The sequence below is a fragment of the Theobroma cacao genome, chromosome 4 (genome assembly GCF_000208745.1).
Source record: "Theobroma cacao cultivar B97-61/B2 chromosome 4, Criollo_cocoa_genome_V2, whole genome shotgun sequence".
NCBI lineage: Eukaryota > Viridiplantae > Streptophyta > Magnoliopsida > Malvales > Malvaceae > Theobroma > Theobroma cacao.
This window is the reverse complement of record NC_030853.1, coordinates 21,456,449-21,468,085: the sequence shown is the minus strand read 5'-3', so window position 1 is coordinate 21,468,085 and position 11,637 is coordinate 21,456,449. Positions and strand designations below refer to the sequence as shown.

The window sequence follows — 11,637 nt, the reverse complement described above, 5'->3', positions numbered from 1 at the left end:
TTCTTCTGACCTACAAAGCTAACCTACTGCAATCCACCCTAACCCAAGATTCAGATGAGCTGGCCCATTTAGACCCTAATTTTAATATAGACTTAAATTTTTAGGTCCAACTCATCTCATATTTAATTAAAAATGAACCTACTCAATGGGCTAGACCCATTTTAACAGATCTAGTGGTAGCACATCAAACCTTATGGGCTAAGTTGAACAGCTCAGGTCCATAGTTGCTTCCCCGAACCCCAAAGAGGCCTGGATTTGTGCCCCTTGGATTGGACGGCCAACTTCTGTCTCACTTTTTCTCTACATTTCATCAAATATAGCATCTGAATTGTCATAGAAATTTACTTGTTTCCTTAAACATTCTACTCCAAATCACAGTTTTTCTGTGAAAAGAGATTGAAAGGAGACCTTAGCTTTTATAGACTCATCTTCACATTCCCTGAAATTCCTGATCCTAACAGGTTTTTCACTTCTTACAACTCTGTCTTCGAAAATTATGTCCTTGAAAATGGTGATCAAGCTGAACATATACACCCTTATCTGATCAAATCTCCTCCTCCTGTTTCTCTTTGCTAAGGTGGATCAAGTACTGCTATTTGCCTGCCAAACACCTCCAGGCGGACTCAATGAAGCTTGGAATGTGGCTTTTATAATTAGCACAGCAACTACCAGAAGACTGCTGCGGGTATCACTTCACATACGTTTTTAACACTAAACACACAGCCATATAGAAGAAATGCATGACGATTGATAAATGACAACTCCACCTGTCGCTGCTACCAAACTTTTTTCTTATAAAGCAAAATGTGTGTTCTTACATTGCTCAGAAGGAGTGTTAATTTAATAATAATACATGAGCACAATTATAAGCAAAAGAAAATGTAGAGAAGATTTTATGTAAGAGGAATTGAATTTATGCATGTGACAACTGATCTATCAAGGGAGTTTCATCCATATCAAGGGAGCCAGCTGACAATGACTTGCTGAAAATAGAAAAAGGATTAGGCTACTTCATATAGCAATTAAAAGAGTAATTAAGAGAGCATTAATGAAATCCAGAACGGTTTCACAGCTCCTTTCTATCCGGTGAACATAGTGAGATGAGAAGGCTTAGAATAAAGATAAATTGATAGGTTAGTGTGAGGGCTTAGGCTAATTACTGCAATCAATTAAAAAAGAAGAGAGAGGCTGCACAGCACCGCACCTCGACGTACTTACAAGTAAAAATCTGCTGCAGCAGCGTTTTCCATGCACTGACAAACAAACTACTAAAGGGTGATTGTCTTCTTCAGTTTTATTGGCAACAATCTTGAAAGCTAGACATTCTCAGATTCTCACACGGGGTCTTTTAAATTTAACCCTACCAAGGCAGACATGAAGCATAAAGTTTTGAGTATTGGTTCGCTTTGAATTTTGCTTTTTGACTGATGTCCCATCTCCTAAACTTTTCGTTTTGGACCAAGATGGTGTTAAATATGCGTTCATGTGTTCCAAAAAGAAATATATACATATATATATATATATATATATATATATANTTTGCAAAAGGCATGTTGTAAAGGTTACATCTGATCCTATTGAAAAGGCAAACTAATAGTGGATTCAAACTCCTTATGCTATCAAAGGAGATGATGTAGACATTAGAAGGACAAACCTCCATAAATATCTTGCTAAGTGCCTTTTTACTTTGTTACTCTTTACTCATTGAGTTTATATTATGTTTTATTGCTTTATTCTTTCACAGTTTAGTTGATTTTTAAAAAAAGGGAAATTTTTACTTAACAACCAATTAACCCCCTCTTAGTAGTTTTACGTTAAACTTATCTTTTCTAACATATACATAATATATATTATATATATATATATATATTAGAATTAAAAGAATACAGTTCAAATTTTAATGCAACTTTTATCATTAATTTTAAATTTTTATATACTATTTATTTATTGAGCTTTGTTAAACAGTGCTCTAAAGTATTTTTTAAATATTATTTTATTAAATAATTTCATTTATCCAATGCATTAGAATTCACAATATTAATTATTAGTTATCTTATTTGACACAAGATAAAAAATATTATCATAAATAGTATATTAAGTATGTAAAAGGTTCTTTAAGAGCCTCTGCTTTCTTTTTAGTTTGGAAATACTATCCTGTTGACATCCTTAGGAGAAAAGTGTGGAGAATGTCCTTTTTCGTATAGTTTATTTGGTTTTATAGAAACGAAATGATCTTTCGAGATATCTTGGGATGCCCGTAAAGTGCCGGATATCATCAAAATCAGAGTTGCATGGTGAGTCAAGGATAATTTGGATATTCTTGATTTTGTGAGATTCCCGCACCTTGCTGTTACTCCAACCAAAAAAGAAAAGGTTAAGATCAAAGTTACATTGGAAGGAACCACCAAATGGGTGGTTAAAATCTAACACTGATGGAGCTGCCAGAGTCCTCTTGGCATTGGAGGAGTGCTTCGGGATAACAAAGGTATAGTGAAGATTTATTTTCGAAAGCAGGGGGTTGGGGAGATGCTAATCTTGCGGAAATGTTAACCATTCGTGAGGCTTTAGCTCTCTTTGTGGTGGCTGATTGGTGTCAGGCCTATGGTTTAATCATTGAGACGAATTCTATAAATGTCGTTACTTGGGTCTCAAAACCACTCTCCTCTCCTTGGCGCCTTAGGTATCTGGTGCTAAAAATCAAGGCTATGCTGGGAAAGATCCCTTAGATGGCAGATTATCCATACCCCAAGATTTGGGAGTGATTTGGAGGATAACCTTGCCCAAATGGGGTGGAAAGAGTCAATGACCTGCTGCAAGGTTTGCCTTAATTGTCATGTTTTGGTTTCTTTGCGTTTGTTTTTTCTCCTGGGTTATGGCTGCCTTTCCTATGGTTATGCAGAACCTTGTGTGTTGCGTGGGGTGTTTATGGGGTTGTGGAAGTCTCCTAGCCGCTGGTGGGTTGGCCCTGGGGATCTCTTTGGGAGGGGTGGTTGGCAAGTGGTTTATGGGATCCTCTTGTCCGGGAGCGAATTCAGGTGTTCCGAAACGTAAGCGAGAGAAGGAAACAGGCATGCTGATTGTGTTTCCTAGTCTTACTAATTTTACGTTTTAATGTCAGCGATGCGAAACAGGAATAGGTTTAGAGGGGTTAACTGTAAATGAAAAGGTGAAATTTTTGTGTTGAAGGGCAGGTTGCTGACTGGTGTTTTTGTTTACCAGTATGTGAACAGAGCGTTAATTACTGTTTTCTCTCCAGTCTTGAACTCTCCTTTGAATTTACATGGATACCCTCTCTTTTATAAATGAATTTTAATTTTCAAAATAATAAAAAAAACAACTTTAAGAGCACTTGTCTTTATTTAAATACTAATATCTGGTGGAATTCATCTTTGATTGGCCAAGACAGATTAAGAAAAACAGAGCATCTAAAAAACGTGTCTCTTTTACATTCTTTATTGGAGAATTTCTAAAGCTAGGCTAAAAGAAAAATTATAAAATCAGCATTTATTCCTTGTAATTTACTTTCACTTTTGCATTTATATGTATTTAACTATATAGAAGCCAACATAATTATTGTAGGATATTTTGGATTTTCTGTACCTACAGTGCACTTGTTGTTTCTTTCTATTTTTCTCGATGCCATAATAACATTCATGGATTGCTTGCAATAAATAAACAAAGGCATCACAACATAGTGCAAGTAACTGATCATTGCATCTGCATGTTGTTTTTACCCAAATAAATATATATTGAGAAGAGTTCTTGCTTTCTTTTCCCCTTTCTACATAAAATTACGAGTTTGTCTAGCTAGCATTGTAGAGGCTTGTTTCTACACAAAAGACGTTCACACTATGTTTGGTAGGAGACAAAAAGGAACCAAGGAAATGAATTGAATGAAAAATTATTTTCTTAGGAGGAAAATCGAAGGGAGAAAGGAAATGGATGAATTTGTACTTTTCTCTTCCTTCTTACCAAAAATAATGTTGTAGGTGGAACTATAATGTGTGAACAGCTGAATAAGAGTTGATTAATTAATCAATCACAAAACAACAAAAAAAAAAAAAATCAACCCCACATTTGTATTTTTTGTTAGGATAATAATTAATAAATTAATGCAATAGAAGCAAAACCAATCAGAGAATACAAGAAAAAGAAAGAAGTTATTAGAAATAGAGAAAGGGAATTGAAGCCAAACCATTTCTTCATTAGTATAGAAATAACAAATACAAAAATAGACATTAGTTAATGCATCTTTTAACATTCTTTGCAGAAAGCTAAGTCACCAAGTAAATTAATTTTCACTATATATCTATCAATTTACAGATTTTTAATCTTCCTCCAACTACTTAACGGACCAACATTTAGTTCATTAATCGATGTATCATCTTCGTACTCTAACGATGTCTTTTTTCAAATAAAAAAAAACAATTATTTGGCCTCACATCTGACCCCTTTCATTCTAATAGGCACTATCACACATAGCACCAAGAGAAATATGTTAAAGGAGAAAAAAATGAAAGTACATAGAGGGGTTGGGGAAATGTAATATGTTGAAGTTAGAAGACAAGAATATAATAAAAACAAGGGTATTTGAAGGAGAGTGGTGATAGCACTAGCAATAATTGAGAGGAGGCCAAGTGTTAAGACTGTTGTCAAAAGAAAAGCGATAGTATTTGGAATAAAGAAAAGAAGAAAAGACGTTGAACTCATACTTGATTTTCCGAGATTGGAAGTTGGGTCCTCCATGGTTGATTTCCCCAGCAGATGGGCAGGGCCGGCGCCTATGGAACCATTATTTCCACCACTGCCACGCTGCCCCAACCCACCGGGTGGACTAAGAGTAGCTTGGTAAGTAGCTGTTAGAATCAAAACTGATATCACGAGCAAAGCATTGCTCCGCTCAACTGAGATATCAAAAATTTCACGAAAGGCTTCACCAAATAATTTTTCATGAAATGTCAGCTTCGACCTTAACTTATCTTGTAACGATGGAGCTGGAGGGATTGAGCATTTAAGCCTTATGGCACGGCGTAGAATCTCTATACACTCTTTATTGTCAACTTGGCTTTGTTCTTGTGAGATATCCATTGTCGTTAAGCCACTCTGATTAATGGCGTTTTTATCAACTTTACATTCTAATAAGAGTTTCATCATCTGTTTAAAAGAAATAAAAAAAAACCACATTAATATTGAAAAATAAAATACAACGGAAAAAGAACAATTATAATCTTTTATTATAATTACTTTTCTAATTTATTTGTCTGTGTTTAAATTTTTCGATGAAAAAAAAACTCAATTTTGACCTTTATTTATAAAATATAATCATATGAATTTAAAATGTGAAACAAAGATAATGAATTGGGACAAAAAAAAAAAAGGGAGAGCATGCATGCCTGGGGTTGATTATTCAATGCGGCCAAGTGCAACGCTGTGTTTCCATCGTTGTTCTTCCTGTTTAGGACTTCTATTCCCAAAACTTTGCTATTGTCACGAAAGGTCCTGAAAGGCCACTGTGCAGTCTTTGCTAGGACTTCAAGAGCGTCGAATCTATTGCTTTGCACTGCAATGTGAAGAGCAGTTTCATTTCGAGTTGTGGTATCTTCAATACATTCAGGGCAAACGATCAGCAATTGAGCCAAAAGAGGAAGGTTTCCATGTTTTGCTGCTTAGTGCAAAGGAGTGTAGCCCTCCTTGCCCTTGACACAAGCAAGATCTTTATCACTTGCTAGGAGAAGATCTACCATCTCTTTTTGTTCATATGCCAAGGCAAGGTGAATGGGGCTCAAACCGTCTTGGTTCAGCTTCCTGGCAAATGATGGCTTTAAGTTCATCATCTCCATGACAAATTCGACGTGCCCGGCTTTTGCAGCCAGGTGTAGTGAAGTGTCAACAAAAGGAATCTGATCAATAAGCTCAAAAACATGGGCATTCTCCTGAATTGATGCATACAGTGCATCAATGCTTCCCGAATGAGCAGCCCCCCTCAATCTTTCGTTCATGGCAAGAGGGCAAAAAAATTATAACAAACAAGAAGTAAATAATTGAAAGGGTTTTGGGCTAATTGAAGCAGTGAAATTGTGAAGAGAGCAAGGGATTGATGAAGGAAATTAGAGAATTGTTTCACTTATATAAGAATTACAATCTGTTTTGATGCTTGACTGCAGTGACGATGTCAAGAGTAGGCGGTTCTTCATGGTTGACGAAGTTCCCAGTCCTACCTGGAAATGTTCCAGCGAGTAACTAAGTAAAGTCTAAACCTGGTCATATATATATAACCTTTAAATATGACTATATATATAACCTTTAAATATGACGACCAAACCAGTTTGATACAAGGGAGAGATCCTACCTCCTGAGTTGTATTCGCCCTTTTTCTCTCTTTATTTTGTGAATGAGAAACTTTGACATTTTGATTATGGCTAAAAATCTCTAGGCAGCAGAAACTACAGTTTAATAGCAATGGCACAGCTCATCCATGCAGGGAACGTAGGCAACAGGATGCATGGACTAATTCAAAGTCTGAAAGTCAAAACCAATAGATCAAGTGGGCTGTAATTGAGAGGAAGCTATAGGCCGCCCTTGCAACTGAACTTTTCGCAAAAGGCTTGCATTTGTTTTTATCGGAGGAAATTGATGCTTGAGTGTAATTAATCAAAGTATGACTAATTCAGCAGGCATGATCGCCTTCTAGAGGAGATTGTTATGTGTCTAACAATTGGCCTTAATAGTAAAGGCCATTTAACTCCATGAAATTTAATGGCTTAACATTCCACCTGAAAAGATTTTAGAAAACTTTAGAAGTAAATTAATTTCTTTATTCTCATAAATATTCTCACGTCATGCATTTAAAATAAAATTAAAAAAAAATGAATCCAACACTGGCTACCAAATGATTGACTCTCTCTTTTAATAAAGTCTTTGAGAAGAATTATGTGCCAGGACATATTTGTACATTTCAAAGAGGAGCATATAAAAAGAAATGGCTGAGTTTTTTCAATTACTAAAGCTTTGGAAGAAAGAGTGATTGGCAGGCAATCCTTGTTGTACCCCCTGGATATTCTTAGCCACTTTAATTGATTCCCTTATTGACATCACATATATATACACCATGATTGCCTCTTCCATGGCCAATAATTGCCTTTAGCCAATGGCATCAGCTCAGCCCTTACCGGCTACTGCCTGCCATGGTTTCTTCAAGCAAAGAAAGAAAGAAACAGAAACAACTAGTGCTCCTGTGTATTCTCATTCTAACAATCAATCCCTGTAATGGACTGTTAACATTTCATTTCCAAGTTTATATCTACCAGGAAGCAATTCAATATATTTGATCTTGAAACATTTAAATATAAAGATTATAGGATCAAATAATTAGGAAAGAAAATCTGATGAGATAAAAGATGAACCAAAGAAAGAGCATAGCCTGTTGGAAAGAGAAAAATATCTAAATAACAATTTCAAAATGTTTTACTCCAGGTATATGTAAAGAGGATAAGGCGAACGGTACAAGTCCAAAGCATGAGCAAAGAAGGTATGGTCATAGATTTGCCAAAGTCCAAATGGGACGGTACTGATTTTTATGCAAAAATGCAAGAAGAGAGTAAAGGCTGACAGAAGGAAATAAGGCAATGCCCATCACACATTCATGCCCTCCATTGGATGAGATAAGATCATGGAGCTTCTTCCACGTGGCACGGTCATTGTGGTGCCAAAAAGATAAGGCTACCATTCAAAATTTTTCCACCCTCTTGTGGTCATCATGTTGTAATGTCACCAGATTTTCGATCCAACGGCCACCCTTTCTCCCAAATGAAGCCCAACATTTTGTCACCATAAGGTATGAGAAGGCCAAATTTTATCATTATATATAGGATATTGCACTGGAGCAAAACACTATCAAGGGAGTGAGAATTTCGTAACTCTAGCATATACACTAGTAAGTAGCATCAGCAATGGCTTCCTCAATGATCTCATCGGCAACCGTCGCCACCGTTAACCGTGCCTCCCCGGCACAGGCCAGCATGGTCGCCCCATTCACCGGCCTCAAGTCTACCTCTGCTCTCCCAGTCGCTCGCAAGGCCAACAACGACATTACTTCTCTCGCAAGCAATGGTGGCAGAGTGCAATGCATGCAGGTACTTGGTGCAACTATATGGTTATGCACAGCAATTAGCAACTAAATTGAACACAGTGCATAAGCCTAATTTTCATCGCTATTATTTTTTAGTGTAATGCTTGATGCAACTGAATACCATTTTTGTGACTGTAGGTGTGGCCTCCACTGGGGAAGAAGAAGTTTGAGACTCTCTCATACCTCCCTGATCTCACTCGAGAGAGGTTGTTTAAGGAAGTAGAATACCTTCTTCGCAATAAGTGGGTTCCGTGCTTGGAATTCGAATTGGAGGTCATTTCAAGCTCTGTAATCTGTTCATCAAAATTATTCTGCTACACCTCTCTTGTACAATTTGTGCTGATAAATTCTGTGCGTTTGTTTTTGCCATGTATAGCACGGATTCGTGTACCGTGAGAACCTCAGGATACCTGGGTACTATGATGGGCGCTGCTGGATCATGTGGAAACTTCCCATGTTCGGATGCACTGACGCATCCCAGGTGTTGAAGGAGCTTGATGAGGCCAAGAAGACTTACCCCACGGCATTCATCAGAATCATCGGATTCGACAACAGGCGTCAAGTGCAGTGCATCAGTTTCATTGCCTACAAGCCCCCAGGCTACGAAAATTAATTAGACTTGTTCCCTTGTAGGGACTCTGTTTGTTTAAATTGTACCAAAACATTAATTTTTTTCTGTCTTTTGCTCTTCTTTTTTGAGGTATTGTCCTATGTTTTAGATTTCCAATGGAACGGCTGAGAACTAACGAATAAAAAGGTAGTTTCTTGCCAAATTTCATCAACCCTTTCCTCCTCCATTTCAGAGTTTTTTTTCCTCTCTTCCTTTGATATTCGTGAGTAATTTCAAGTGTAAATGATAAATTGTACTAAGATGCATAAGGAGGGAATTCTGAAAATTAATGTTATATCAGAAGAGGAGTGATTTGCCAGGTCTTCTTCTTCAGAAAGAGGATAAAATTCTTGTGGATAATGCTGCTTCTTCAGCATTATCCTCCTTTACTGGGGAGATAGCAAAGAAACCAATCTGTTCAATTGTACTAGAATGACAATAAAACTTTTGCCCAAACAGGTTTCTTTCAAGTAGCCTGTTTCTGTTTCCATCCATCTATACTTCGAAAACAGCTAAATTCGCATAGAAATATATTCTGCAGCTGAAGTTTCAATTCTTTGAAAATGTCTACTTTGAGTTTCAGCTTGAAAACCAGGGGATGATTACTTAAAAGGGACACGAAAACAGACATTGCACTATATTCAATCCAATTCTTTAGCATGAAAAATTCTGAGCCATTCATATGTCCATACCCGGCTTCACAGGTTTCAAACAGAACTTCATTTTGTAGCTTAATGATCCTTATTAATCTTGAATTATTTCTCCAAAATTATTGTTCTGATAGCTTAAGCTCAACCAGTTTCAAAGTGCAGAGGTTAGTTGGAAGAACTAAGTCAGGAGCCACTCACCAGAGAGGCTGGTTTGGTTTGCAATTTGACACGCCTGAGTTTATCTAGTGGACTATATTTTCCCTGCAAGTTTCGTGGCCTATATTTTCCTTTTCGTCTTTGAATTTAGTAAGACAGCTACATCTGTGGACGTGCCAAAAGATAGATAGAAATGCAGATAAGAATTGCCTCTTTCTTCAGTGTTATTGTAATTACTATGCGCTTTCAAAATAACCCAATCAGATGCTGACACCCCTCCAAGACCAAAACCTTGATGGCAACTGAAGTTGTACAATGAAAACTACTGCAAGCTGCAGCAGAAGCCAATCAAAATGCTGAAACAAGGCTTTCAATGGCTAAAAGAGTGGTACCGGTTTAAGTTCAATTCACCATTTTTTGCGAAGAAGTGAAGGAATTAAAATTAAAGGAAAAAACAAAAAGGAGCAGTGCTTTTTAGGTTCTTGCAATATCTCAGCTAAAAAGTATTATTTAATTTCTTGGGAGACAAATTAGCCAGCACTATATTCATCCAATGAAAACTCAGAAAAATAAATCAAAATTGCAAGAAAATGACTGGTGTCTCCTTTCCACTCATGTCGCCCATCCTTCCCAAACTCAAAAAGTTTGCTACTATGGTTAAGTTAAGTCACTTTCTTGTATAATTGGAACAAGTGGCTTGTGGTATGCTTTGTATCACCTAAGGATGGAGCCAAGCAGAGGGTATGAGGAGGCCATGCCCGTCCCCCTAAAGCTCCTAGAAATTTCTCTTTTAACTTTGTCTAGGCACCTTAAACTTCAAGGCAAATTTATTTTATATTTTTATGATTTTTTTGTTAAGTGGAAACATTAAAATGACATAATTTTACCATTTGATATATGTAAATCCACTACTGACAACTATACATTAAATATATTATAGCCATTGTTTTCTCTTTGTTTTGACTCAATCGTATGTCAAAATTAATTTGCCTTCTTTGAGTTAACTATACAATTAGGTTCTATGGCTAAACCTAGCTATTTCACTTGAACAACAATAATCAACGATTAAACCAAAACCAAAAATAACAATTGTTTGATTCTAGCAACTTCTATAGAGTACAAAATCGATGAAGATCCTAACTAAATCGGTAATTCTCAATTGAATAATCACTAATCTCACTCTAAGATTTTATTGGGTTGTTCAAGTCTAATTTTATAGATACTTTTCTCTTTTAATTATTTGAAATAATGGTGCCTGTTACATAAATTTGAATATACTGTTACTTCCAAATTATCAGGATTCTTAGCCTGAACTTGTCTTAATATTAAAACCTAGAATCAATCAATCTTTCTAAACATTAATGTCTTATGGATTAATGTACTAACTATATTTTTTTCCATATACATATTTTATTACTATATAAAAATCATATATCATTTCTGTGTAGAAGGATACTTCATTATTAATTAGCATTGAATAAACTTTTACTTGAGTCTTTGGCCCCCCCAATGCTAAACTCCTGGTTCTGTCCTTGACATCCTTGATACCGCCAAAAAATGGCTGAATTCCTCGTACTTTTTGTCTGGACACGAATTCGCCAACAATGAAGTCATCTGTTGCTGAATATGCTTCGAAATGAATCACATGATCACAGCTCCCTTGGGGTATATACAAAAGCATACCAGAAGGTTTAAACGGTTAAATATAACATTTTTTTCACATCTTTCACATTCTACATTTGCTTCACCTTCTCGTTATATGGAGTTCCTGGTTGATCTGCAAGTACCAAACAAGGTTAGAGAATTACACCTTGTGTAGCCGGAAAGGCCTGAATCACCAATCCAAGCTTACAACCTAGCTACTTTTATATAATTTTGGACTAAACCTATAAATTTCAAGTTAATTCTTGAAAAATTCAGAACCTAGGAAGAAATCTAGATCATATGGAAGTGACAAAGCCATAGGCTACTTACCAGAAACTCTGGCTCAAACCTTCTTGTCTGCTTAAATGCAGTGCCCAGTTCCTATCCTTCGCTAACATAACAAGTCCCTGCTTGCTTAGCTCCAAAACATAAGGTTATATACTTTCTTT

At 36.4% G+C, this 11,637-nt stretch overlaps 2 protein-coding genes across 2 annotated transcripts; one reads left to right on the top strand and one right to left on the bottom strand.

Annotated features, from left to right (window-relative positions):
• Nucleotides 4,429–5,999, bottom strand: LOC18602058 (ankyrin-1). Its single transcript, XM_018119061.1, has 4 exons — nucleotides 5,696–5,999; nucleotides 5,394–5,599; nucleotides 4,713–5,154; nucleotides 4,429–4,469 (listed from the first exon to the last, which is right to left on the bottom strand). Exons 1-4 carry the CDS (start codon nucleotides 5,997–5,999, stop codon nucleotides 4,429–4,431), a joined length of 993 nt encoding a protein of 330 aa, XP_017974550.1.
• LOC18602056 (ribulose bisphosphate carboxylase small chain, chloroplastic) lies at nucleotides 7,730–8,910 on the top strand. Its single transcript, XM_007033208.2, has 3 exons — nucleotides 7,730–8,132; nucleotides 8,267–8,401; nucleotides 8,505–8,910. The coding sequence occupies exons 1-3, from the start codon at nucleotides 7,950–7,952 to the stop codon at nucleotides 8,739–8,741; spliced, it is 555 nt and encodes a 184-aa protein (XP_007033270.1). The 5' UTR covers nucleotides 7,730–7,949; the 3' UTR covers nucleotides 8,742–8,910.

Coding starts and splice junctions, on each gene's coding strand:
- LOC18602058 (XM_018119061.1), bottom strand. CDS start 5,999: ATGAACGAAAGATTGAGGGGGGCTGCTCATTCGGGAAGCATTGATGCA. Junction 5,600..5,695: donor AGATCTTGCTTGTGTCAAGG/GCAAGGAGGGCT, acceptor AATGTATTGAAG/ATACCACAACTCGAAATGAA. Junction 4,470..4,712: donor TTCCAATCTCGGAAAATCAA/GTATGAGTTCAA, acceptor TATGTGTGATAG/TGCCTATTAGAATGAAAGGG.
- LOC18602056 (XM_007033208.2), top strand. CDS start 7,950: ATGGCTTCCTCAATGATCTCATCGGCAACCGTCGCCACCGTTAACCGT. Junction 8,133..8,266: donor GCAGAGTGCAATGCATGCAG/GTACTTGGTGCA, acceptor TTGTGACTGTAG/GTGTGGCCTCCACTGGGGAA. Junction 8,402..8,504: donor GCTTGGAATTCGAATTGGAG/GTCATTTCAAGC, acceptor TGCCATGTATAG/CACGGATTCGTGTACCGTGA.